General features: G+C 41.3%; 1 protein-coding gene across 1 annotated transcript in view; it reads left to right on the forward strand.

The window, feature by feature from the left end:
- The window catches only part of ARHGEF18 (Rho/Rac guanine nucleotide exchange factor 18), a 328,222-nt gene that overhangs the window by 237,015 nt on the left and 64,225 nt on the right, over positions 1-26,982 (forward strand). Inside the window, exons 11-14 of the mRNA XM_056570400.1 lie at positions 19,636-19,703; positions 21,714-21,774; positions 26,300-26,438; positions 26,851-26,963. Of these exons, the coding sequence (XP_056426375.1) occupies positions 19,636-19,703; positions 21,714-21,774; positions 26,300-26,438; positions 26,851-26,963 (381 nt within the window). The remainder of the gene's footprint in view (positions 1-19,635; positions 19,704-21,713; positions 21,775-26,299; positions 26,439-26,850; positions 26,964-26,982) is intronic.

A 26,982-nucleotide genomic window follows, 5' to 3' on the forward strand; every position in this document is an offset into this window, starting at 1 on the left:
CCACCGGAGCACCTGAAAGCTGAACTAATTTATGCAGGATAAGTCATCAACTGTCGGTCGAGCCGAGAAGTTCGTGACGAATCGAATTTACTGTAAGTTCGCTCATCTCTAAAAATAACATTATGTATCCCATATGGTAAATGACATAAATGTAAACAAAATACCAAACCACAGAATAGCAATTTTTATAATATCCAAGAAAAAAAGTTAAAAGCGATTACAAAGTCAGATCAATACCAAAATGGTACAGATACAAAAAACAAGTTATGGCACAAAAAAAATGAGCCCTCATACAGCCTCATATGCGAAAAAAAAAATTAAGCTATAGGGATCAGAAAATGGCAATTAAAAATATTTTCGAAAAAGTTCAGAATTTTTTGGAAATTAGTAAAACATGACAGAAACTATACAAATCTGGTATTGCTGTAATCAGGCCGGCCTAAAGTATCAAAATAACATAAATGGCGTAGAAAAGAAAACCAACAAATCTGCAAAATTATTTTTTATTATTTCAATATCACTTCACCAAGATTTTTATTGTTTTGGAGCATATGTTATGGAAAAATGTGAAGGTATCATTATAGTAGGTAGTTATGGCTATTATAGGGCGAAGAGGAAAAATATGAGAGTGTAAAAGCGAAAATTGGCCCAGACAAGTGGATTGTCATGAGGGACAAGTAGATTTTGCTCCGTTTTAGTCCCATGGACAAGCAGTTTTTTTTTATTAAATTTCCACACCCTTGTAGTTTGGCACAGTTTTACTTCACAGACTGGATTTTCCCAAGTGGTACGTATTAAAATACTGTTAAAATGAGGAAATCCACAGCTGTACCTTTTAGAGTATGAGTTGCAGAGCAGCTTCATACCAATGGATGCAATAGAACAAGTACATAATACCTGTTCATCACAACACTATTAGTACTTAGGATTAAGGGCTATTACAGAATGTTGTATATGTTGCTGGGCCACTCTGGCACCTTCTGGTCTCCCACTGCGTATTGCTTCTTCCCACTTTTGAGGTAAGATCTCAGCAGGACCTGCCTGCTCAGCCAATCACTGGCTAAGAGGGGTTATCGCTGTGACCAGTTATTGGCTGAGTGAATAAGTCAGGCTCTGACTTCTTATCTCGTAAGCAGGCAGAAGCATTGAACTGCTGGGGGACCAAGGCAAGTATGACTTTTTACACCAAACCAAGTTACATGTAAAATAAGAATACTTTCACCCATGCATGTTTTGCAACAGTTTTTCTGCAGCAGATGTTGCTACCTATTGAAGTCAATAGGTAGCAAAATCGGCTGCAGAAAATCTGAAGCAAAATACATGTGTGAATATACCCTTAATATGAATTAACAGTCTTGTCTGTATAAGATGTGTAACTCTACCTTTACCCTTTAGAATCAGCAGATATGAAAATCTACAGAAAGTTTCCTCCAATTATCTTGTCTGTAGTTCTGTACTGTGCAGGTCAGGTTTGCGCTCATACAGATCTGCATATTGATAATGATCCTGAGGCCTATCCTCTCTCAACCTGTCTGGCTATCATACCATGGACAACTGGTCAGTCTGGAAGTTTTACTTTTGCACAGATATTTGCTTGCCTGTCCTTTCCTCCCCCACAGTCAAATATATACAATGAACACTAAACTTGTTCTGACACCTAGTGTCTGGAGATGCCTTTCTGCTGATTCCTGCTCTGCCTCCGGCCGTGTCCTGGTCTGAAATCGAGCAGACCAGAGCAGAAGATCGCCGATAATACTGTTCAGCGCTATGCCCTATGCATAGTACTGAACAGTATTAGCAAACAAATGATTGCTATAAATAGTTCCCTATGGGGACATAAAAAGTGTAAAACAAAAGTAAAAAAATGTAACAATCAAAAGTAAAAAGAAAAAGTGAAAAATCCCCTCCCCCAATAAAAATGGAAATTGTCCCTTTTTCCCATTCTACCCCAAGAGCGTTAAAAAAAAAATGTAATAAACATATTTGGTATCGCCGCATGCGTAAATGTCCGAACTATCAAAATATAATGTTAATGATCCCATATGTTGAACAGCGTAAACGTAAAAAGCAAAAAAAGTTCCAAATTGTTGCTTTTTTTGTCAAATTTTATTCCAAATTTTTTTAAAAATAAAAAGTGATTTTAAGTTTCATATAAGCAAATGTGGTATCAAAAGAAAGTACAGATCACAGTGCAAAAAATGAGCCATCATACCGCCCCATATACGGAAAAATGAAAAGGTTATAGGTGGACAAAATAGGGAGATTTTATTTTTTAATCGGTACAGTAATAGAAAAGCTGGTAACCATGGGTATCATTTTAATCGTATTGACCCACAGAATAAAGAAAATGTCTTTTTTTTTTTTTACCGTAAATTGTACATTGTGAAACGAAACCCTCCAAAATTTTAAATAAAATTTAAATTTCCCCCCTAAAAAAAATTTGGGGGTTCGCAGTACATTTTATGGTAATATGAGTGGTTTCATTACAAAAAACAATTGGTCATGCAAAAAACAAGCCCTTATATGGGTCTGTAGATGGAAATATAAAAAACTTATGATTTTTAGAAGATGAGGAGGAAAAAACGAAAACGCAAAAAAAATTGTCCTGTCCTTAAAGGAGTACTCCTCCCCTAGACATCTTATTCCCTATCCAAAAGATAGGGTATAAGATGTCTGAGCGCGGGGACCCCCTGCTGGGGACTTCCGCAATCTCCGCTTCGGCACCCGCTGTCATCACTGCACAGAGAAAACTCGCTGTGTGTAATGATGGGCGATACAGGGGCCAGAGCATTGTAATGTCATGGCTCCCCCCCTCCACCCTCGTGATGTCACGGCCCGCCATCTCAATAAATGTCTATGGGAGGGGGCGTGACAGCCACCACGCTCCATCCTATAGGCTTAGGTAAGCAAAAAAAAAGGTGCACGTGCGAAATTTTGTGTGTCCGGAGTAAGCAAATAAAAAAAAAAAAAGCTCTGAAAACTATGGTAAATCTTGCCCAGTGAGTACTTTTATTTTTTTTTTTTTTTTTTTTTTTTCTTAATGTGGACAGTACTTATCCACATTCCACACCTACAGTACCCTAATGTACTGTTTTGCTTCTCTCTTGGGCCGGTGACATCAGGCCATGTAACTCCTCATTTCTTCACTACTTTGAAGTAGTCACTAATAAAGAAGGCTGGATTGCATTACGGTCCTCCCTCTCTCTGCAGTAGCATGTAAGTGCAGTGCAACTAGTATATGGGCCCTCTACAACACCCAACAGACAGCTACTAGCTGTGCCATAAAGTTGGTCGAAAAAGCACAACTGACCTTGTCCAAGGCAAATGGGGCCCTGTTTTCAACCTTGAGTTACTATGCCCAGCCCAGTGAACAAGTGCAGCAGCTCAAAGGTAAGAGGTTGATGCTGGGTGGCCTATTTACCAATGTACATGAGCAGCCAGGTATACGAATATATACTTGATGGCTCAATATATATTTGATGTTATGTACATAGGAAAGAGGAAGGCAGCAATCAACACATGGAGGGAGAAGACTTTGTACCACATTTTACTGTGACACGCCTACCACTGTCTCTAAACTAAACCACAAGGGTCTTTACCATTGACTACCAATCAAAAAATAGGAACGGTGATCATGTGACTTGTGGTCTTTTGCCTAGGAGACTAATGGAATGGTGTTTCAGATCACCAGGGGGAAAAAGCATGGACTAATCACATTAGAATAAAAAAAAAAAATAAATACTGTCTAAGGGGGAAAAGTCCTTTAACCCATTAACGACCACGGACGTAAATGTACGTCCTGGTTTGGCGGTACTTCACGCAACAGGATGTACATTTACGTCCTGTGTATGACTGCGAGCATCAGCGTGGTGCTCTCATCATACACGGTAGGTTCCAACTGCTATCAGCAGCCAGGGACCCGCGGGTAATGGCCGACATCTGCGATCGCGCAGATGTCCGCCATTAACCCCTCAGATGCCGTGATCTGTATAGATCACGGCATCTGCGGCAATGCGCATGATAAAATAGATGATCGGATCGCCCACAAAGTTTTTTACATGCAAATGTGTATCGATAAAAATTACTGATGATGGAGCAAAAAATTAGCCCTCATACTGCCCTATATAGGGTAAAATTAAAAAGTTATAGGTGGTCAAAATAGGGCAATTTTGTACTGATTTTGTACAAAAAGTTTTAGATTTATTTTAAGCGGTACAAAAATGTAAAATTATCTAGCCATGGGTATCATTTTAATCGTATTGACCCACAGAATAAAGAACATATGTCATTTTTACCGTAAAGTGTACAGTGTGAAAACAAAACCATTAATAATTTGCAAAATTGTGGTTTTCATTAAAATTTCCTCCCTAAAAAAATGTAGTTGGGTTCGCCGTACATATTTATGGTAAAATGAGAGGTTTCATTACAAAGTACAATTGGTCTCGCAAAAAACAAGCCCTTATATGGGTCTGTAGATGGAAATATGAAAGACTTATGGATTTTAGAAGGCGAGGAGGAAAAAACGAAAATGCAAAAATAAAATTGGCCTGGTCCTTAAGGTTAAAATGGGCTTGGTCCTTAAGGGGTTAAAGGAAAACGGTCATCTGTTCACCCACACTAAACCCATTACACTGGGTTATAGTGTGGGTGAACAGGAGACCGATGAGGGGTTAATGGGTTAAATACGTACCTGCACTCCAGAGATTTGTCCCTCCGAAGATCTACCATCTTCAGTGAATTGCGCGCTGGAGGCGGGCCTTCTGGCTCAATATTCATTGCCGGGGGTCATTGCCAACCGAGCGCTCACATGACCCGTGACAATAAATATTTAAATTGAGCCAGTGGGCCCACCTCCAGAAGATCTTCAGAGAGAAAGATCTCCGGAGTGTAGGTACGTATTTATCCCATTAACCCCTCATTGTTCTCCTGTTCACCCACAATATAACCCATTATATTGGGTTTAGTGTGGGTGAACAGATGACCGTTTCCTTTCATACAAAGTAAATTTTGTGGTGTACGTGGGCATCCCGGGAGAATATATACCACAAAAACATACCCTACTCAGAAGTAAATTATTCTATAGGGTTTGCCCATGTATATGTGCACACAGTGGGTTTGGAGTCATATTTTACAGTTAAAAAAAAGTTTTATTTATGTATTTTTTCCCCCCAAAAAAATGTATTTGAGGATGCTTTTTGGGGAAAAAAATGTGGTGTGCACATATCCTAATTCTGGTGCCATACACTTGACAGAGCCTAATGAAAGACCTTTAAAGAAATTCATCATGATCAGGTTTTAATAAATCTCCCTCATTGGCTTTGTATATCTCATCAGCCATGTCTACCCTCCTCTTCCTTAGTGTCTTGTATCTGGCTGTAAGACAACTAGCTGCAGCAGGAACTCGCCCCCCCCCCCCCCATCTCTGTTCCCTCTGACCCCATCTCTCCCCCTGCCCGCGCCCCCTCTGCTCCTTGACATTGTCCTCTGCCCCTTCAATCCTCCACACTGACAAACATTAGGGGCCAGATAATCAGTCTACTTGTATCATTCATTTTTGTGGCAGGCCAGTCAGGTAAAGGCATAAAGAGGGGGTTACTCGGCCCCTTTGGATGAAATACCCAGTAACAAGAAATGTAGCATTTTAGTTAGCTCTAAACAAGACAGTAGGCAGTAGACAATGTCACACTTTTACAGCGCAAAGTGCATTATAAATCCACATTTAAGCCAGAAGTAATCCATCCTGCTGTTAGCCTTGTGTTTATATTTCAGGATATTAGCTATGTGAGGTATTGTGTAGGATGTGCTCTATATAGTTATACAAGCTTATGACTTTCCACTCACATTGCAGAGCACTGCCTAAGTACTGCATGCCTGGCATTCCTGTGCCCTGCCCAGTTTTGGTTTCTGTTTCTTCTTCTTACGGAGACATAAATGTAGTTATTTAGGTCATTTCACATTGCATCATTTTAGTCAGTATTTGTTAGATAAAAAACAGGAATAAGGCCTACTAACTTTGGCTTACAATGAATGCAAAATATTGACAAAAAATAAATAAAAAATTGGACTTCACCTGCTAGAAAACCTAAACAGGAGAAAATACTTACCTTCCACCATCCTCTCGGTACTTGCCCCTCTCACACAGTGCTTTTTCCTCTGGCGGATTTTCTGCAGCGTGAAATATGCAGCGTAAAGGCTACGTGTCACCTGACACAAATTTACAATGTGGGAAATGTACAACATTTTCCCAGGTAGTCTTTAGGAGAATAGAACAAACTCATTTGAGTTAGCACAGTTCCCCCTCCGTAAACAAATCCTCACCGGCAGAATGTCATGTGTCAAGGGTTGGAGAATATTAGGCAGCGATTAATAGTTCTTGAAGTTGTTGATTTGGACGCAGGAAATATGTAAGCCTACGAATCTTAGTCACTCAAGGGACAAATTGTGATGGCTTCTACCACTTCAAAACTGCAGGCCTTATGGTTAATAAGTTGTTAAAGGAAGCACAACAATTAAAGTGTGTGTGAAGCAAAGACTATTCTGTACGGTCTGAGCCACTGTAGCACAGATTGCTAAAAAAAAAAAACCACAACAGGTCATTCTTGCTATATAAGAAGGGTGTCCGCTCTCATTGTGCATTGCAGTTTGCTGCATATAGAGCTGCAGACCATTCTTAGTGCCAATGCTGAGCCTGCTCTACTTCATACAATGGAATCCATGAGTGTATGCTGCAGTCCCGGAAAACCTCTTTAATATGTTCCTTTCTATTAAAGTTACAGCTTAAAAATCAGTAGCACAAATATGTTGGCACCCCTGAAATTTTTCAAGAAAATGAAATATTTCTCACAGAAAAGGATTGCAGTAACACATGTTTTGCTATACACATGTTTATTCCCTTTGTGTGTATTGAAACTAAACAAAAAAAAAAAAAAAAGGAAGGGAAAAAAAGCAAATTGGACATATTGTCACACCAAACTCCAAAAATGGGCTGGGCAAAATTATTGGCATCTTTATCTTAATATTTGGTTGCACACCCTTTGGAAAAAAAAATACTGAAATCAGCGGCTTCCTATAACGATCAATAAGCTTCTTACACCTCTCAGCTGGAATGTTGGACCACTCTTCCTTTGTAAACTGCTCCAGGTCTCTCTTATTGGAAGGGAGCCTTTTCCCAACAGCAATTTTAAGATCTCTCCCCAGGTGTTCAATGGGATTTAGATCTGGACTCATTGCTGGCCACTTCAGAATTCTCCAATACTTTGTTGCCATCCATTTCTCGGTGCTTTTTGACGTATGTTTGGGGTCTTTGTCCTGCTGGAAGACCTAAGATCTCGAACGCAAACCCAGCTTTCTGAGACTGGGCTGTACAGTGTGACTCAAAATCCATTGGTAATCCTCAGATTTCATGATGCCTTGCACACATTCAAGGCACCCAATGCCAGAGGCAGAAAAACAACCCCAAAACATCATTGAACCTCCACCATATTTCACTGTAGGTACTGTGTTCTTTTCTTTGTAGGCCTCATTCCGTTTTCAGTAAACAGTAGAATGATGTGCTTTACCAAAAAGCTCTATCTTGGTCTCATCTGTCCACAAGATGTTTTCCCAGAAGGATTTTGGCTTACTCAAGTTCATTTTGGCAAAATGTAGCGTTTCATTTCATTTAAATGGCCACTGTCACCAACCTTTTTTATTTTTTTTTTAGATATGTCGTAGTACTTATGTACTACAACATATCTCTAATATACTATTCATTATTTTATTTTTTTTAATTAAAATAGTTTATTTTATATTTGAAAACCGGCCACTAGGGGGTCTCCCTCCTAGTGGCCAGCTGCAGCCTGCCGTGACGTCATGACTGAATTAGGACCGATGCCGGCCGGGCAATCGGTCCTAATTCAGTCAGCCTGCGCTCGCTCCCTGCCTGTCAGTCAGACAGGCGGGAGTGAGCGCTGAGAGCACAGAGGATGTGTGCATTGCCTCCCTGGCCTCACACACCGGCTCCGCCTCCCTGCAGATACGCGCCACTGCAGTCTCAGTGATTTTCTGAGGGGGTAGAGTGGGTTGCGTGGGGGGGGCTGTGCTTTGAGCGGGTTGCACGGCGGGGTCCGGGGTAGCTGGTTGCGGCCGTAACAAAGATAAAGTTTTCAACACAGGGTGCCTCCAGTTGTTTAACCACTACTACTCACAGCATGCCCTGACGGCCGATAGATGGGGCAAGCTGGGAGTTGTAGTGGTTAAACAGCTGGAGGCACCCTGTATAGATGAACTAAGGGCGGAAGTCGCCCCCCCCCAGCAGGCATCAGTGACGTTGTGCCTGCTGGGGAAGTCTGCCTGGTAAGTGAGCACACTACCAGGTAGACAAAAAGGCTTTTTTAATATAGTAAAAAAAAAAAAAAAATGTAAAGGCAGGGATGGGGTTAGGGATAGATGGGCAATAGTCAGGGACAGAAAAAAAAAAAAAAGAAAAGGATGGTGGGAGCTACTCTTTAAATGTCGACGGATAGTTCACGCTGACACTGATGCTCCTGAGCCTGCAGGACAGCTTGAATATCTTTGGAACTTGTTTGGGGCGGCTTATTCACCATCCAAAATATGAAAAAATTGTGTAGCTCACTCAGTGGATAGATATACGTGAGGTGAACTGATGTTAACTTCACCCAAAGGTCTATTGGAATAGGAATAAATATAGTTGAAAATCAACCAAAAATCAGTCCTCAAGGTATATAGGAAGAGAGAGATCCAGGTAATATTAATTAAGAATATTTAATAATAAATGTGTTGTTCATTAATGATCACTGTCCCAGCAGGGCCCTTGCATGGGACATAGAACACAGTGTAGATATTAAAATGGAATAAAATACATAAATTAAATCAATAAAAGATAAGTAAATCAAATAGGTTAGTAACTTGCATATAAAAAGTCCCGTTAGTAGATCGTAAGATCACTGGGTAATGCTGTTCAATAATAAAAGAAACGGTGTCTCTCAGTAACCAGAGAAATTCCAAAGTCTGAGTGCGATGTAGCAGCAGTAGGATGAAATAAGTCTTTCTGCACAGTGGTACTCTGAGTATAGAGTAGCGGTCTTTGCATATAATGTATCAAATGTAGCAGATTGTATCACAAAGTCCGGTGCACAGCACCACTCACCACTCCTGGGATCGCTGTTTAGGTCTAAGTCGGCGGGATGGCACGGAGGTGTCAGGCCTCCGGCAGTGACCGGTCTCTGTCCCCTGCAATTGGTAGCGCTGTGGGTAAAGCTCCTTCAGATGTCCGTGGCTGTATTTCTTTAGAGATCTGCGACTGGCACGGATGGCACCGGCCCAGCAGGTATGCCGTGGGTCCACGATGGTATAGGGAGACAGCAGGATCGTAGCGGTGTGGTCGTAGCAGCGGTGGGAGTGGGTGTTGGCGTGCCTTGTGTGAATTGGGCGCTTAAGCTCGCGTGGAGCAGCAAAAATAGTAACAGTGGTCCCGAAGCTAGGGACTTCCAGCAGTTGCAAATGGAATTCTGTATTTCGCTGGATTTTTGAGAAATTCTGATAAGTATGGATAGATGCAAAGTTTGAATATATATCTCTAGTCGCGTTTCAAGGCCGCAGGCCTTTTCCTCAGTAGAATAATGATAATGAATAATGATATGATAATGAATAATAATTATCCACCATCCGGACTATCCTGCGTTGACACCTTTCATCAATTTTTCTCTTCCGTCCACTCCCAGGGAAATTAGCTACAGTGCCATGGGTTCCAAACTTCTTGAAAATGTTGCGCACTGTGGACAAAGGCAAATCTAGATCTCAGGAGATGGACTTGTTATCTTGAGATTGTTGATATTTTTCCCAAATTTTTTTTCCAAGCTTTATTAAAATCTGTCCATAGGAAAATTTGGCTGAGTTGCCCATAGCAACCATTCAACGGTTTTCTCACAATTCCTCTGTGATTTTCATTCCAATTTTTATTTTTATCAGCATACCAAATGACTGTTGTCTCAGATTTTTCCCAGCTTGCAATGTCGCCGAGACCTGACTCACTAGTCAGCTGATGACAGGGAGCCTGTCTGCTTCAATGGGTGGAGCGATCGCTTGGTGGGAGAGAGATCAATCTGTAACTAATGCAACAGCTATAGGCACACTGATTGAAAACCACAGGTCTTTTGAATGGATGCAGCTCATTTATGTTTCAATGGGTGGGGTGGCTGATGTGTGTGAGGGAAGAAAATGGAATTGTGGGATTTGTAGAAAAAAAAAGAGTCAAGCAGGAAATACCAGTTCACAAAAAGCTAGCCACAGTGTTATGGTAATCTCACAACATAGCCATTTAGCCCCAAGACAAGCGCAGATCCTTCCTAAACATGTTCATTACTGTTAGCCGGGTACGTACTAAAATCACCTTATGGTGGATAACTCCTTTAATGTCTTTTTATGTAACTTTCATGGGCTTATAAATCTGGCCACTAGAGGTCTCCCTTCTGGTCCAGACTGCATTCCGTCTGTTCAAAAGCACAGACTTTGGTTTTCTGCTGGACAGTGCCCATTTAAGTAGTGCAGTGTTTTTTTTTTGTTGGGCATACCATTAGGCCTTACATTATTTTAGGCCCTTGTTGCTCATATTATAATGTTGTGATTGGTTGTGCTAAGTGTGGTCTGGGAATTATGGAGTGACAAAGGAAACCCCTTGCATCTACTGCATCTACCACTTGGATGCCCGGGTTGCTGTTGACTGTACCATCTAATGGTTGTAAGGCTGCAACTTGAGTTATCTCTGTTTCCAACCATTGCATCAGAAGACTATGCTTTACATATGTGACAGTTGGTGGATACTCTCTTCGGACAACACCTTATGTATTTAAAGATTATTTGGATTGGCTAAAGCGGTATTCCTATCTTAAGAAGTCAACCCCTATTCACAGACTAGAGGATAGCATAGCTCACATTGATTTCATGTGAAGCTACAGAGCGCAACCACGTAGAACGAAGAGAGAGATGTCAGTTCTTTTTCTTACTGTTCCCCATCAAAGTCAGTGGAATCAAGGTTTTCTAAAGAGATACCACATGGATGTGATTTCTGACATTCTTTCATGGTATTGGTTTGAGCTGCACATCTCTCAGCATTGCTATATTCTGTCCCAAAAAACATACGGTAATAATCCATCATATCCTATTAATACTTTTCATGGGTGGCTGTCATGCTTCTTTATGTAATGAAAAGCTGATGGTAACATTCTCTACACTAATTTATTTTTATTTTTTTTACTTTATTCTAGTTCTAGTTTCCTCCCATGATTACATTCTGTTTGCAACAATACACCTCAAATGGAAAAGTATAATTGCGTTGCAACTTTTCCTCTAAGCTGTAGAGTTTACATAATCCTGTTTTGCGCACCGCAAATGGTTATATAAGGCGATTTGCTAAAGGTAAATTTACAAGCTGGGAGAACGTTTCTTTTTGTCTGTGGTAAAAACTTCCTTGAATTGGTAGGAGGGAGTTTCCAGGCAGCTGGAAATGTGGACTTTGTTTTGAGATAATTAGGTCTTCCATAAGTCGTGGATGAAAGTGCAGGTCAACCAGCAGGGTCCAATTTTGCTCAGATCAATATGTCTCCATCGTGTTAGTTGTGATCAATGCCCAGCGCAGCAGGGGAAACATTAACAAACTAGAAACTAGCAGCACCCTATTATAAGCTAGCACAGACATTTCTACAGCTCAGCGGCGGTGTGTTGACAACAACCCTTTCAAGACCATGGGGTCTTAACATGTTAGGCTCTTCAGTTAAATTTCACGACTGTTAAGTTATTGTAGGGACAGGAAACAGGAAAGATTTAAAAGAACTCCTCCCCGTACACACCTCAAGATATAAGATATAATAAACCAAGCAATATTAAAGGGCTGGAATTACAGTGGTGCCTTCATGGAGAAATCATGGATACCAAATTACAGTAGGATTAATTCCTATAATCCGCAGCATCCCCCTTCATTATGTCACCATGATGGAGCCATACTAGATAAGTAGCTCTAGAGAGACCACTTCCTAAGAGCCTTTATGCCCAAAGGAACAGTTCCTGTTGGCCAACACATCCACTCTATATTTATAGATGAATGTATAAATGCTTGACCACATAACCCACCCTGTTGATCTGTTCCGTAGTAGCATCTGCTTTCTCGCTCCTTGACAAATCCTTCTTTTCTGATGTATACTTTTTCATGATGGCAGACGTAATCTACCCTTCGTGTTTTTTGAGCCCTTCTTGCTTCTATTTCTAGCCCCATATTGGATGAAAAGATTCTCATCTGACATCCAGTCTGCTCTAACCTCTAGGTAATAAAAAAATTCACCTAACATTGAGAGTGTAACCCTGAAAAAGGTTCTCTAATGGTAAGTGCTTGAATCTTCCAATTCTGGTGACTGTAGTAATTGCTACTAAAAAAAAAAAAGCAGCCTTCCACATGAAATTGAATTTCTGACGTTGAGAAACATAGGGTCACCTTATCAGTGATGGGACTACTTTAAGATCTCATCTGGACACAGAAGGTCTAGGTCTGGACTAATGTCACTGACCCCCTTAATAAACCTTTATACTAGCATGTTCTTGGCCAGCCTGTGACACTCTGTGGAAGCATGACAGGGCTGTGACCTGCACCTTAATTGTGCTACAACTAAGGCTCTTCTTAAGACCTCCATGAAGAAAGTCCAGGATCAGGGGAACACTGTTAATATCCATATCAAAGAGCCTATCCTTCTGCACAGAATTAAACCTTTGCCAGGTTTTCAAATAAATATAACCTATAGAAGTCTTTCTCTTGGAGTCTAGTGGTGATGACTGGGTCAGAAAGACCTAGCTTTAGGATCCACGCCGTGAGATGCATTCAGGCCTGACCCAGGGCATACAGACCTGTGTGAAAGTCTCCCTGGTGATGAACAGGTCTATTTGAGGAAGACTGGACTACCATGTCAAACACAATTTTGTGTTTTGTGTAGTTCCCACTACCCCCGGTCTACTGTACTTCTGCTTTAAGAAGTTTTCCTGAACATTTTCAACCCCTCTCAGGTGAATACATGTGATAGGCAGAACTCTGATAGTCTTCTTAGCCCAGGAAAAGATTTCCCTAGTGAGACTTTGAAGGTGGGGGTGTCTTGTTTTCCCCTGGTGCCTTTATAAAGGCCTGAAACCCTTATTGTCTATTTTTCCAATTGCAACCAATCACAGCTCAACTTTCACTTTACATAAGCTCTTTAGGATATAAAAGCTGATCTGTGATTGGTTGCTGTGAGAAAAAAAATCAGACAATTAGGCTAGGTTCAGACTGCGGAATCTCCAGACGGAAAATTTCCGTCTAGAGATTCCGAGTGCGGCCAGCACCAGTCCCCAATAGATTGCAGTGTGTTCTGTGAGGATACCTGCCTGAAGAATGAGCAACATCCTTCTTCAGGCTGATATTTTAAAGTGGATTTTCTCTTCACAAATTCTGCTTCAAAAATTCTGAAGTGTGAATTGATGAACGGAAAACCCATTCACTAGCTTGTACATTTTAGCAAGCAGAATTTATGCCGAAATTCCGTAGTCTGAACCTAGCCTGAGGCTAGGGTTCCACTGAGGATTTAGCATTGTGGTTTTTATATATTTTTTGGCTTAAAAACACCAGGAAAAATTGCCACTGTTTTTCTCTGTGTATTGGCATTTTTTTCTGGTGTTTTTACCTTTTGTGTGGAATTTGCCTTTTCTGACCCCTTAGGTGTTTTTTTTTTTTTTTTTTTTTTTTTTTTTTTTTTTTAATTTGTTGGGCACCAAAAATGCAGTAGGGATGGAATTTTTATTTTTTTTTTATAACAAAATTGTAATACATTTTTTATAAATTGTGAGTGTGTTTTCACTTTTTTTTTCTCTATTTTTTACATTTTTTTAGATAGTACTACTACTCCCAGCATGGAACAAACTGTTCCATGATGGGAGTAGCCGTACCTGTACTTATACACATATTGCCTCGGGTGTCACTCCTGACACCCGATGCGATCGTCCATAATATAGCAAAGCTGCGTAGCAGCTCTATACAGCGCTCACATCTCTGCACTATACTCCGAGCCAGCCAGTGATGTGAATATAAATCACTCATCACTTACTCATTCATATTTTCCGCCCAGAGTGGGGATTGGCCAGATGGTGGCAGCCAATCACCACTCTCAGCGGGAAATATGAGTGAGTGGCCGGCCGGAGTACAGAGCAGAGATGCGAGCACTGTATAGAGCCGCTCCGTATCTCTGCAATAAATAGGACAATCGCATCGGGTATCAGGAGTGACACCCGCTGTGATCTGTCCTTAACTGCAGGTACTACTACTCCCAACATGGAGTGCACTTTGCTCCATGCTGGGAGATGTAGTACCTGCATTTATAGACAGATCGCAGCAAGTGTCACTCCTGACACCCGATGTGATCCTTCTGTATAATGTATAGATGCGGCTGGCCGCTCTTCTATGGTCCCCGGCACTGACGTATATATACACCTATTCGTATTTCCCACAGAGAGTTGTGATTGGCTGGAACCATCTGGCCAATCACAGCTCTCTGTGGGAAATATGAATGTGTATATACGGCAGTGCAGGGGACCATAGAAGAGCGGCCGGCCGGATCTATAAATTATACAGAAGGATCGCAATGGGTGATCTGTCAATTAGTACAGGTACTACTAATCCCATCATGGAACAGTGTGTTCCATGCTGGGAGCAGTAGTACTACCTAAAAAATGTATAAAAAAATTAAATAAAAAATGTTTAAGTGAGAGAACTTGCATAATTGGTGGCTAACGAAATACTTTTTTGCCCCACTGTATGTGAATGCCTTGCTGTCTTAACAGGGGTGTGGAAATAAATATATATAAAAAAAAATACTTCTCCAAGGGAGCACAATCGACTTGTCCCTCACGAAAATCCACTTGTCCTGGCTGAAAAAATTATTTCAACCAAAATAGTACGCAAATATGGCCTTTATTAGTTTCTGCACTTTTGTTTTTTTCCTCCTCGCCATATAATAGCTATAATTTTTTTCATCTACAGACCCATATAAGGGCTTTTTTTTTGTGGTGCCAATCGTACTTTATGATGACACCTTTCATTTTTCCTTAACTTATGCTCTGAAAAAAATAAATAAATTAGTGAGGTAAAACTGAAAGAAAGATGCAAATTTGGGGGTTTTCTTTTTTTTTTTTGCGACTCACTTTATGGCCAAATTTACATTATTTTGATACTTTAGGCCAGCCTGAGTACACCAATACCAGATTTGTTCAGTTTCCATCATGTTTTACAAATTAAATTTTTTTTTTTTTTTTACTTTTTATTTAAAATAAAAATAAAATCCTGAACCCTATAACTGTGCTGTATGAGTGCTAATTTTTTAGGCTATAATCTGCTGTTTGTATTGGTACCATTTTGGAATTGATCAGACTTTTTTGAACACTTTTTACTTCATTTTCTGAGATATGATGTTATACTGTAAACATAAAAAAAACGCAATTCTGTAATTTTTTTCTTTTTTTACGTTAACACCATTGACGGGATATAAAATGTTATTTTTTAATAGTTCGGACAATTACGCATGCACCAATACAAATTTTTTTTTAAAATTATGTTTGCATATGGAAAATGGGAAAGGGGGGGGGGATATGAATTTTTCATATGGAAGGGGTTAATGGGTGTCTTTTAAAACATTTATTCAAATTTAAAAAAATAATTTTTAATACAGTTTATTAGGAGGAATCAGTAGATTCCTCATACCGATCAATGTATTTCTATTGCAGAGGGGCAGCCATGAATGTAGAGGTGAGCCCTTCCAGCTACCTCCATAGTGGATCATCTTCCCCCCCTCTCGCGATTGTGCTGCAGGGGTGGGGGTGATAAACCCCACTAGACCACCAGGGATGGTTATAAGATCCCTTTAGACGCCACTGTCAACTTTGACAGTGACGATCTAAAGGGTTAATAGCTGGTCGATCCATATCTGCGTCCCCCCTGCTGATTTCAGTAGCCGGGGTCCGCTGGATATGGAGTGGGCTTGAGTCGGGAGCCCGCTCCATACACCCTTAGTGCCGGTGTGAGGCTCAGACTTAAAGGGGTAGTCCAGTGGTGAAAAACTTATCCCCTATACTAAGGATAGGGGATAAGTTTGAGATCGCGGGGGGTCCGACCGCTTGGGCCCCCTGCGATCTCTCTGTACAGGGCCCCGGCTCTCCGGCCAGATAGCGGGTGTCGACCCCCGCACGAAGCGGCGGCCGACACGCCCCCTCAATACATCTCTATGGCAGAGCCGGAGATTGCCGAAGGCAGCGCTTCGGCTCTGCCATAGAGTTGTATTGAGAGGGCGTGTCGGCCGCCGCTTCGTGCGGCGGTCGACACGCCCCCTTCCCGCGGGCTGTTGGGGCTCCGTACAGGAGATCGCAGGGGGCCCCAGCGGTCGGACCCCCCCGCGATCTCAAACTTATCCCCTATCCTTAGGATAGGGGATAAGTTGTTCACCACTGGGTCACCACTGGACTACTCCTTTAAGTCCCATGCAAGTCTGTGTCCGCTCCTGCACCTCACACCAGCATTCTATAAATAAAGGGGGAAGTCGTTCCAGGGCTAAATGTATGCCCGATACAGAGCTAAATGTATGAAAAATTCACCTGCCTTGCACCCGGAACTACATATCCTGGGCGTTAGGCGATAGGATTTCCACATCCCTGCTTAAGTACACCACTATCTCTACTACAAGTTTTGTAAAAACTTGAGGAGAAGGTTCCGAACAAGAGGCACCAGATATGGAAATTACATATTTTCCCTATCAAAGACACATGCAAAAAAGGTAATGCATATACTATGATTGTGTGTGTCCTTTGAGTCTGCGAAGCCCATCAGAGCATTCTGAGCAATTGAGGAATCAAAGAGACTATGGTACCCAATAATGACGTGTCGGGAGACTATCTACCTTCTTTGATATTTTAGACTTGATTGTCTGGTACATCTCGTTCGGCATCCTCACCAGGAAAGGTTTGCAATAAAAACCAAATATCTTCCGATTTGGAGGTACAGGGATAATTGCCCCCAGAGACAGCAGATCTAAGACCCCTGACTGCCGGGGATAATAGGAGAGTGACCTGAAATCTGTTGGATGAAAGACGTGTAAACTCTATCTTTAAACCTTTCCGTACCATCTGTAATGCCCAAGAGTTTGAGATCACACTGGCCCAAGGGTCCGCAAACCAGACTCTGTCATTTCTTTGTGGAAGGGAATCCAGAATTATTGTTGGGATTACGGATGGAATGCCTTCCTTTACCCCTTATGGGGTTGCTCCAGCGCCCTGCTTTATCTTTCCCTTCAGATTCTCTGGAAGTACGTTTGTTACCGGAACAGGGCTTAAACTTCCTAGGGTTTTTATCTGCTGGGAAAGCCTTATCATCTGCTGGGAAACCTAAGTTTCTTCATCTTGGGGAGAAAAATTCCTTCCTGATCCCAAATCTGGCAATAAATCCCTTGATCATAAAAGATTTGATCAATGACAAATGAGTTAATTTAGTCACTGTGCTTTATACTGGTCAATGGCTGGTAACTTTTACGATAATCACCACATGTAAAAGGATATATATATATATATATATGTGCTGTGAAAAATAGGAATAAGATATATAGTCACCTGTTCCTTTCCCCTGCTGCTGCCATTTTGGCAGCATCCAGTCCCTGATGTGTTCTACTGCTTCTGATGACGTTCCTTATGTGCAATCACTGACTGAGAAATCTTTTGCTCGATAAAACCCTTTAAGGGTACGTTCACACGAGATGACCCACAGCGTATTTTACACTGAAGATCCGCTGCTGAAGGACCCCTGCATGGTGGCTTTACATGTGCCTGTTTGGATCAGCAGTACGCCGCTACGAGCAGACACACTGCATGTGCGAGTCACAGTATACTCGCACGTCGCTGCAGCTCTCGGCCTAGCTCATGGAGCAGGGGGAGCAACTGAGATGTGTGCAAGTACTCCGCGCATGTGAGGCAACTCGCACATCGCAGGGTGGATCTGCAGCGTAAAATACACTGTGGGTCCGCTCGTGTGAACGTACCCTTAGTGCTGCAAAATCTGCGACAGCAAATCTACAGCAGAAAGACAGCTGAAGACAGCTTTTGTTTAGTTTTTGGAAGAAATCAGCTGTTTTTCTAATCCTGGGTAACCCAAACAATACAAGGTAAAAAGGAACTGTCAGCAGACAGCACCATACTTTGTGCAGTGCCTGTGCATGCTTACTGCAACTCAGCTCCCATGAAAAGAGCTGAGCTGCACTATCCCAGTACAGGGCTGGCAGCTTCTGGCCCCATTCACTGCATTTTGTGGATACTACAACGCTGGCAATCACCTGATTGGCAGAGATGCTGCTGTTGGGCCCCCCACCATTGAGACATTGATGGCCTGTGATAAGCTGTCGGTAAAAAATTCCTGGAAAATCCCTTTAACTTGTCTTTTTAACAAATCTGGACAGTGGTGGATTTAGATATACCAGTGGTCTCCATCCAGCGGACCTCCAGATTAGGGATCGACTGATATCGATTTTTTAGGGCCGATACCGATAATCTGTGGAGGTTAGGGCCAATAGCCGATAATTTATACCGATATTCCGGTATAAGTTATCGGCTATTTATCCCCCCCGCGACACCGCTGCGGATCATTGATTTAAAGCGGGCGCTTTAAATCAATGAACTGCAGCGGCTTTTGTGCCATAGGCCGCCGCCATCCGCTTCTCTCCCCCTGCCTGTCCGGGGGTCCTCCTGAGTCCTATCACCGCCGCATTGCATCGCGCCCCCACCGTACCGCCACGGCCCCATTGCCTCCCCCATCCCCGGTTTTATAATTACCTGTTCCCGGGGTCCATTCTACATCTGGCTCTGGTGGCGTCCTCCTGAACTGTCACTGTGCGCACATTGTAACGCAGGACGCAGCAGGAGCCAGAAGTAGCGTGGACCCCGGCCCCCGGGAACAGGTCATTATACAACCGGGGATGGGGGAGGTAATGGGGCCGGGGGGTTGCGGTGGGGGGGAGGGGCGGTCGTGGTGCGGTGGGGACGGTGCGGGGCATTATCGGATTATCGGCAAGGTAATTGCCGATACCGATAACACCCAAAATCGTGAATATCGGCCGATAATATCGGCCAAACCGATAATCGGTCGATCGCCACTCCAGATGTTGCAAAACTACAACTCCCAGCATGCCCGGACTGTCCGGGCATGCTGGGAGTGTAGTTTTGCAACATCTGGAGGTCCGCAGGTTGGAGACCACTGAGATATACCATATGTCTTTGTGTTTTTCTCCTGGTGTTCAAGGCCAGCAGGTTTCAGTTTTGATCTTTCTAGATGTATTATGTAATGAAGTGCAGAACATTAAAATCCTTGAGCTCTTGTTCTATATATGAAAGATTCCTGTTAGCTTTTCTGACATAAAGCAGTCTACAATCACTTAGAATAAATAGCATGCTTTTGACATTCTGTCTCCAGTCATTTACTTCTGTTGGCTTCTAGTGTTTGCTTGCTTTCTAGCTTTCTCTTCCTGCACGCTACCACATGCTAGCTTCTTTATATGTTTATCTGCTCTAGTTTATATACATTTTTATTTTTTGCAGATTGTGCGGTAAATGTTCATAAAAACTGCAAGACATTACTTCCTGAATGCACCAGCAGCAGATCAAAGGTAATTTTTTATAGACCCTTCTTTTGGATTCTTACAGCAGTGGCAGAGATGCACGTGCAGGACTTTTCATGGTGTAATTGCTGTGCACATATTACATGCTTCTTGTCCCATGAAATCTAATTTTGTCTGAAAGATCTGAGTGTCTAGTTAAATGGGAATGCACTTCAGTGAAAATGCAATGTTGCATGTAGCTGAATGCGTCAAGCTTTGCTGCTCCCTGAATGGATACAAGAACACAGACAACTATGTTGGTTTCGGCTCCCACAGTGCCAGGTTATGGCCCCTTTGGCTTCTTTCACAGTGTCCATGTAATCCCTGTTTTTTTTCATGTATTGTGCTTTCCAGCACTTTGTAGCTAACACATGTGAAGTTTGCCGAATTATTTCATTTTTTACTTTCCGCATAAATTGGTAACTTATACACATAGAGCTAGTGGCCATGGCTAGCACCTGGCCTTGACCCTTTTCAAAATATACCTCCTACCTGCAATTCAGAATTTAATACTTTTGTGTTGAAAAGGACAAAAGTATTTTTGAAATGATCCATTTAAAATGCCCTCTTTTCTTACATAACAGTACATTCACAGAGTTCAGAACTTTTGCGATTTTCCCTCCGTGGGTTTAACAGTCACAGATTTTCCCAACAGGAAATCTGCAGCTGACCCCATCAAAGTCAACAAAATCCACTATGGAAAATCCGCTGCAGGAAGCTCGAAGATCTCACCTGTGTGAATGTTATGTTGTGTACAAATGTGTGAGGTAGTTTGCTTTATCTGGCCAAGAATCTTGATTCCTCTATTCACCTTTTTTATATACCGTATATACTCGAGTATAAGCCGACCCGAATATAAACTGAGGCCCCTAATTTCACCCCAAAAACCCAGGAAAAGTTATTGACTCGACTATAAGTCTAGGGTGGGAAATACATCATCCCCCCTGTCATCATCCAGACCCCCGTCATCATCCCCCCCCCCTTCATCATTACCGCCTGGCAATCCCTTCATCAGTGGTCTTCAACCTGCGAACCTCCAGATGTTGCAAAACTACAACTCCCAGCATGCCCGGACAGCCATCGGCTGCCCCCGTAGAAAATGGACAGCCCGAAACGACTAACCCTCCCCACCGGACGGTCCCTGCAGCACAAATGGCCCGGACCAGCTCACCCTTCCTTCCCACCAAGGGGAGGTGAGTAGAAAACTAAAGGGGGGGGGGGGGGGGCGCTGGATGATGACGAAGGCTGCAGTGGTCTTCAACCTGCGGACCTCCAGAGGTTTCAAAACTACAACTCCTAGCATGCCTGGACAGCCGATGGCTGTCCGAGCATGCTGGGAGTTGCAGTTTTCCAACATCTGGAGGTCCGCAGGTTGAAGACTACTGATGAAGGGATTGACAGGCGGTGATGATGACGGGGGTCTGGATGATGACAGGGGCGGGGGTCTGGATGATGACAGGGGGGATGATGTATTTCCCACCCTAGGCTTATAGTCGAGTCAATAACTTTTCCTGGGTTTTTGGGGTGAAATTAGGGGCCTCGCCTTATATTTGGGTCGGCTTATACTCGAGTATATACGGTAGCTAAAATGTACCTGTGAAATGTAGAGATGTGAAAAGTTTTGACTGGTCTATAAGTATACCAACTGAGCTGTGGTGACCACCCCTTTGTTCTCCTCACTTTTGTGCCTCTGTTTTCTCGGATGAAGTAAGAAAGACACAAACAAAATACACAAAAACACTGATGCATACAGGCATTAGGCTTCTGACACATCTCCCATCCTGGGCTCAGAGAGATATGTATATAGGTAATTAGATATATATTGTATTATACAGTGCAACATTATAGCTTTAATTTGCTTACTAGGAAGCATGGCACGTGCCATAGATTACCTTGTTAATGGCTGCTATATGATGCCTAATACTGAAAAGTGTATTAGTAACTCTGCGAAACTTATGATTTAATTTCCTGATTTACTTTATGAGAATCACTTATTACAACCTCTTATTTCTTCTTCAGAAGGACAGTTCCTACAAGCCAGTAGCTTCTCCGCAGTTATCAGCTGTGTCATACCAGCAAGGTACTGTTGAGCATGTAGCAAGAAAATGCCCATATTTCATCCTATGTGTCTAGCTAATTATAAGTCTGTTTCAGGTATATTATGTTTCTTTTGGTGATTGCTATTGTAAGGCTAGGTCCACATTACGGAATCTCTGGCTATAATATAGCAGTCAGGAGATTCAGGGGTGGCTGGCGTAAAACAAAATCAGTCCGCACTTGGACTGCACGGACATTGCCAGTCCCCAAAGATTACAATGTATTCCGTGCGGTATTCTAAAAGAATGAGTCCATTCTTTCAGTGGATGAATTTTAGTGGTGGAAAGCTTCACCGTTGAAATTCTGTTGTGTGCACTGTGCAGCAGAATCTTATTGACAGCAATGGAACTCTGCAGCACTGGAATTTCCAAGTGTAATTTCAAGGCTACTTAGCAACAAACAGTTTTTCCTCCAGAGAGTAGTAGGACTCTAGCAGCGCTGTACGGAATTCCACTAGGATGAAGTAACGGCAATGACTTTATTGACCAGAATTCAAAGCATTTCGCAACTTCAAAGCTACTTCATCAGGCGTATGCCTGACAAAGTGGGCGTGAAACGTGTGCATTTTGGTCAATAAAGTAATTACCGTTACTTCATCCTAGTGGAATTCCGTACAGCGCTGCTAGAGTCCTGCTACCCTCTGGAGGAAAAAGTGTGTTTGTTGCTAAATTCAAAACAGGAGGGCTGCAGAGGGACAAGTATCTTGTCTACATGCTCGGACCAGTGTTGTGCATGGTGTGCACAACATTTGGTATTTGTGAGTGGAATTATGCCATGAAATTACATTATTATGTTCTTGTGGAAGTTCGTTCAGCCATGCTAGAGTCCTGCTACATTCTGGAGAAAAAGTGTTTTTGTTAAAAGGAAGTTACAAAGATAAATAAAAACAGTGTAGACAGTGTAAATTGTCTAGCCCAGACAGTTACCAGATTTATAAAAAATGGCTGTCACATCTTTAGACTGTCTAGTCTAAATTTGGCCCATCTATAAGCTGGCTTTACCTGTTGAAGGAGTACTCCACTGGAAAACATTTTTTTTTTTAATCAACTGGTGCCAGAAAGTTAAACAGATTTGTAAATTACTTCTATTGAAAAATCTTAACCCTTCCAGTACTTATCTGCTGTATGATCAGTGCTCTCTGCTGACACCTCTGTCCATTTTAGAACTGTCCAAAGTAGGAGCAAATCCCCATAGAAAACCTGTCCTGCTTTGGACAGTTCCTAAAATGGATTGCATATAAAAGTCACCTATGGGGACTTAAAAAGTGTAAAATAAAAAAAATGAAAAAAGTTTTTAAAATTATATAAAACCCCATCCCCTAATACAAAAATCTATTCATCCTTATTTTCCCATTTTACATGAAAATAAATAAATAAATAAAATATTCGGTATCCATGTGCATAATTGTCCTAACTATTAAAATATAATGTTGATGATCCCACATGCTAAATGGCGTAAATGTAAATAAACACCAAACACCAAAAATATGAAAAAAAAGAAAAGAATTATTAAAAGCAATCAAAATGAAAACAAAAACGGTACCGATAAAAACTACAGATCACTGCACAAAAAGTGAGCCCGCATACATCCCTGTATACGGAAAAATAAAAAAATTGAGGGGGTCAGAAAAGGACAATTTTATGCATATCAATTTTGTTAAAATAAAGTTAGCATTTTTTAAGTGGTTTAAAAGTAGAAAAACTATATAAATTGGGTATCGTTTTAATCGCAAGAGATATACTTGTTACTTATTGTTTTATAAGGTAGTAGCATTTTGTATTTAACTTTTATTCTCATGACGGGTGTGGATTTAAAAAAAAAATATAAAATCCTTGCCCAAGGGACTAAAACGGGAGCACAATCTTCTTGTCCCTTATGACAATCCATTTGTCCGGGCCAATTTTCGTTCTTGCACTCGTTTTTTCCTCCTTGGCCCAATAATAACCATAACTCTTTTATTTTTCCATCTACAGACCCATATGAGGGCTTGTTTTTTGTGGGACCAATTGCACTTTACAATGGCCTCTTTTATTTTTCTACCTTTATCTTTATCTTTTACTTTTATATTGTTAGGTGAAATTGAAATAAAAATAATAATAATTTAGCAAATTTGTTGGTTTTCCTTATTACGCCATTTACCTTGTGGTCAATCTATCATGTTATTTTAATACTTTAGGTCGGCCTGATTACAGCAATACTAAATTTGTATAGTTTCCGTCACATTTTACTAATTAAAAAAAAAAAAAAAAATATGAACTTCTGAAATTTTCTGACCCCTGTAACTTTTTTTTTATTATTATTTTTTTTTTGTAATTCCAGGCTGTATGAAGGCATATTTTTGCACCATAATCTGTTGTTTGTTTTTGTACCATTTTGGTATTGATCTGACTTTTTAATCGCTGTTCTACTTTTTTTTCTGGGATGGTATAAAAAAAAATTTATTCTGGGGTCTGGTTTTTTTTTTTTTTTTTATATTTACTTCATTTTTTTAATAATTTTTTTTTGTTCTATTTTAATAGTTCAGACAATTACGAATGTGGTTATACCAAATATGTTTATTTTTATTATGTTTGCATGTTTTTTATATATGAAAGGGGATGATTTGAACTTTAAATATGGAAGGGGTTAATGCGTGTCTTTTTAAACTTTTATAAAAAAAAAATCCAGATAGTAGGGCAGGAAAAAACACCGGGATGTTCAGGCACGTGCTGCAAGGATAGACAGGCATCCAGTTGTGGACATAATCTTCTTTATTGAGCCGATTCAAATGCGTTTCGAGGCTGCTGCCTCTTTCTCAATGAACACTGGCTTCCAGTGTTCATTGAGAAAGGGGCAGCAGCCTCGAAATGCGTTTGAATCGGCTCAATAAAGAAGATTGTTTTTTCTTCTCTACTATCCGATGTTCTATGACCAGCTGGGTGCATTCTAGCTTGATCCCCGGGTGGCAGTTCCGCTTTTCCCACTTAACTAGCGCTTCATGGTGGTTGTATCTGGCACACAACCCCACAAGGTGAGCACACACCTGATCGATGCAACTTCTGTTTTCTGTTACAGTACACTGTTACAGACATACTGTCCTTAGGAGAAGCTCTGCTCTATATTTTTATTTGCATTAGATTAAATTTTTTTTTTTTTACACTTAGGGGACTTTTAGGAGGAACCATTAGATTCCTCATACAGATCAATAGAGTTTTATTGAACTCCATTGGTCTGTGTGCTCTGTGCTCCATTGATAAAGCCTGGTCCAGCCAGGCTCTATCAATAACAGAGTCACGGACACCAGGGAACAAGAGGTAAGCCCTCCAGCTACAGATAGCCTGCCACGGGTCGGGTATTAGCGGCAGCCCCCAGCTACTGAAATCAGTTGGTGGCCACCAGGTATGGAGCGGACTCTAGTAAGGAGCCCGCTCCATACATCCTAAGCGCCGCGTACATGCCGGGGGCTTTCAAAATTTCTGGTGTTTTTATGGCATTTACTATGCTGTAAAAAATTATCTTTATTCTGTGGGTCGTTACGATTATGGCAAAACCCAATTTATATAGCCTTTTATGTTCTTTTTCCTTTTCACAGCAAAATCCTTTTTTCCCCCTTTTTTGTGTTACCATGTTCAGACAGACATAACTGCAGCACATCACACTATGCAGGATATCGCTAGGACGTATGCATATGTCAAGTTGCGCTTTCTTGTCAGCAACTGAGGCGTATGCATACGTCCCAGGGTGGGAAGGAGTTAATAATAATAATAGCTGAACAATGTTGACAGCTAATTGTCAACCTGAAGGATTACATTATACCTAACATAAAGAGTTAAATCTTAGTTTGTTTTTAAATGTGAACTAGTGATGCCACATTGTGGTGGAAAATAAGTGACAAATATGTAAAATGTGTTTCAATCACTGGGATCAGATTTAGCTGTTTTTATAGGGTCTATTAATAAAGATGTGTGTAGAGATGACAGAATACAATATAGACTAAACACTTTTCTCTCATAAGTGATATATACAGGAGACGGTATTAATGAACAGCAGCTTAGAAATTGGATTGTCAGTTCTCGCCTGCCATGGAGGAGGGCTGAAGTAATTTACTTCATAGATACAAAGGGATGTTAGGATAGGCTAGATGAAATTGTGTCTTTGATTGCCGGCCATGCAAGCTTAGTCAATAATGGTTAGTTCAGCGGCAGAGGGGGTGGGGTGTTTCTAGAATCATCGCAGAAGGGTTCAAAGCTAAAAACCCTGTGAGATTTAGAGCATTTAGAAGTTGATAGTGACTGTGAGCAACATGGGGAATGCCAGCCTCAGAAGAGAGAAGGGAAGTAGCTGTCCGACCTTTCCCTCTAGAATATCTCTTTATAGCTCATATCCAAGGAAATGGGGCAGAAACTTTGTCTTGGAAAATGAGCTCTTGACATTTCGCATTTTCTCTTCCCTGCGACAGAAGGCAGATAGTGGCTTGCAACCTGATGGCACTTACTCCTATTCCAACTCAGTCTTTGCCTCTTTTGCAGCTTCTCTCAAGGATCATCCTCGCATTGCTATTGTGGGGCTTGATGGGACACACGCGCAGGCTCGGGGGCTCGGAATGACTGTCACTAATAGAGGAAATTCAAGAGTGGAAATACAAGCGACATCAGGAAGCCGAGCCAGGTAGGACCTGTTTTCCATCTTCTCTTCCAATAACCAATTGAGTAGATGCCATCCATTTTTACATCAATATTAGTGTGTAAAGTTTTGTGGTGCATTGATTGATTCCTGCAAAACTTTGCACCAGACTTTGTGATAAATCAAACCTTCCGGACTTTTTTCTGTGTTGGTACAATTCAGTAAGTTACTTTTGACTCTTCAGCTAGCATTCTTAATCTGTTTGGTTGCATGTATGTCTAATGTGCTGCAAGGCAATCTTTATTATAATGCAGCAGTTTTTTGCCATTGCGAGTAAAATATTGTCTTTCATAGTATTATGCAACAAAATTCTAGCACACGATAAATTGGCTTCTGTTAATATGAAGTCTTTTTGCTAAACGTATTTTAGATATTCTTTGTCTTAATTTGTTGACAGTTCAACAGCAGCAGAAATGGATGAATTGGACTCAAATTTTACAAAGTTAAAGATCTTCACAGATGACAATGTATCACTAGCCCCTTCTACCACAGAGTCTGTATTTGTGGAAGGTAAGAGTTATAGACAAAT

The sequence above is a fragment of the Hyla sarda genome, chromosome 1 (genome assembly GCF_029499605.1).
Source record: "Hyla sarda isolate aHylSar1 chromosome 1, aHylSar1.hap1, whole genome shotgun sequence".
Taxonomy (NCBI): Eukaryota; Metazoa; Chordata; class Amphibia; order Anura; family Hylidae; genus Hyla; species Hyla sarda.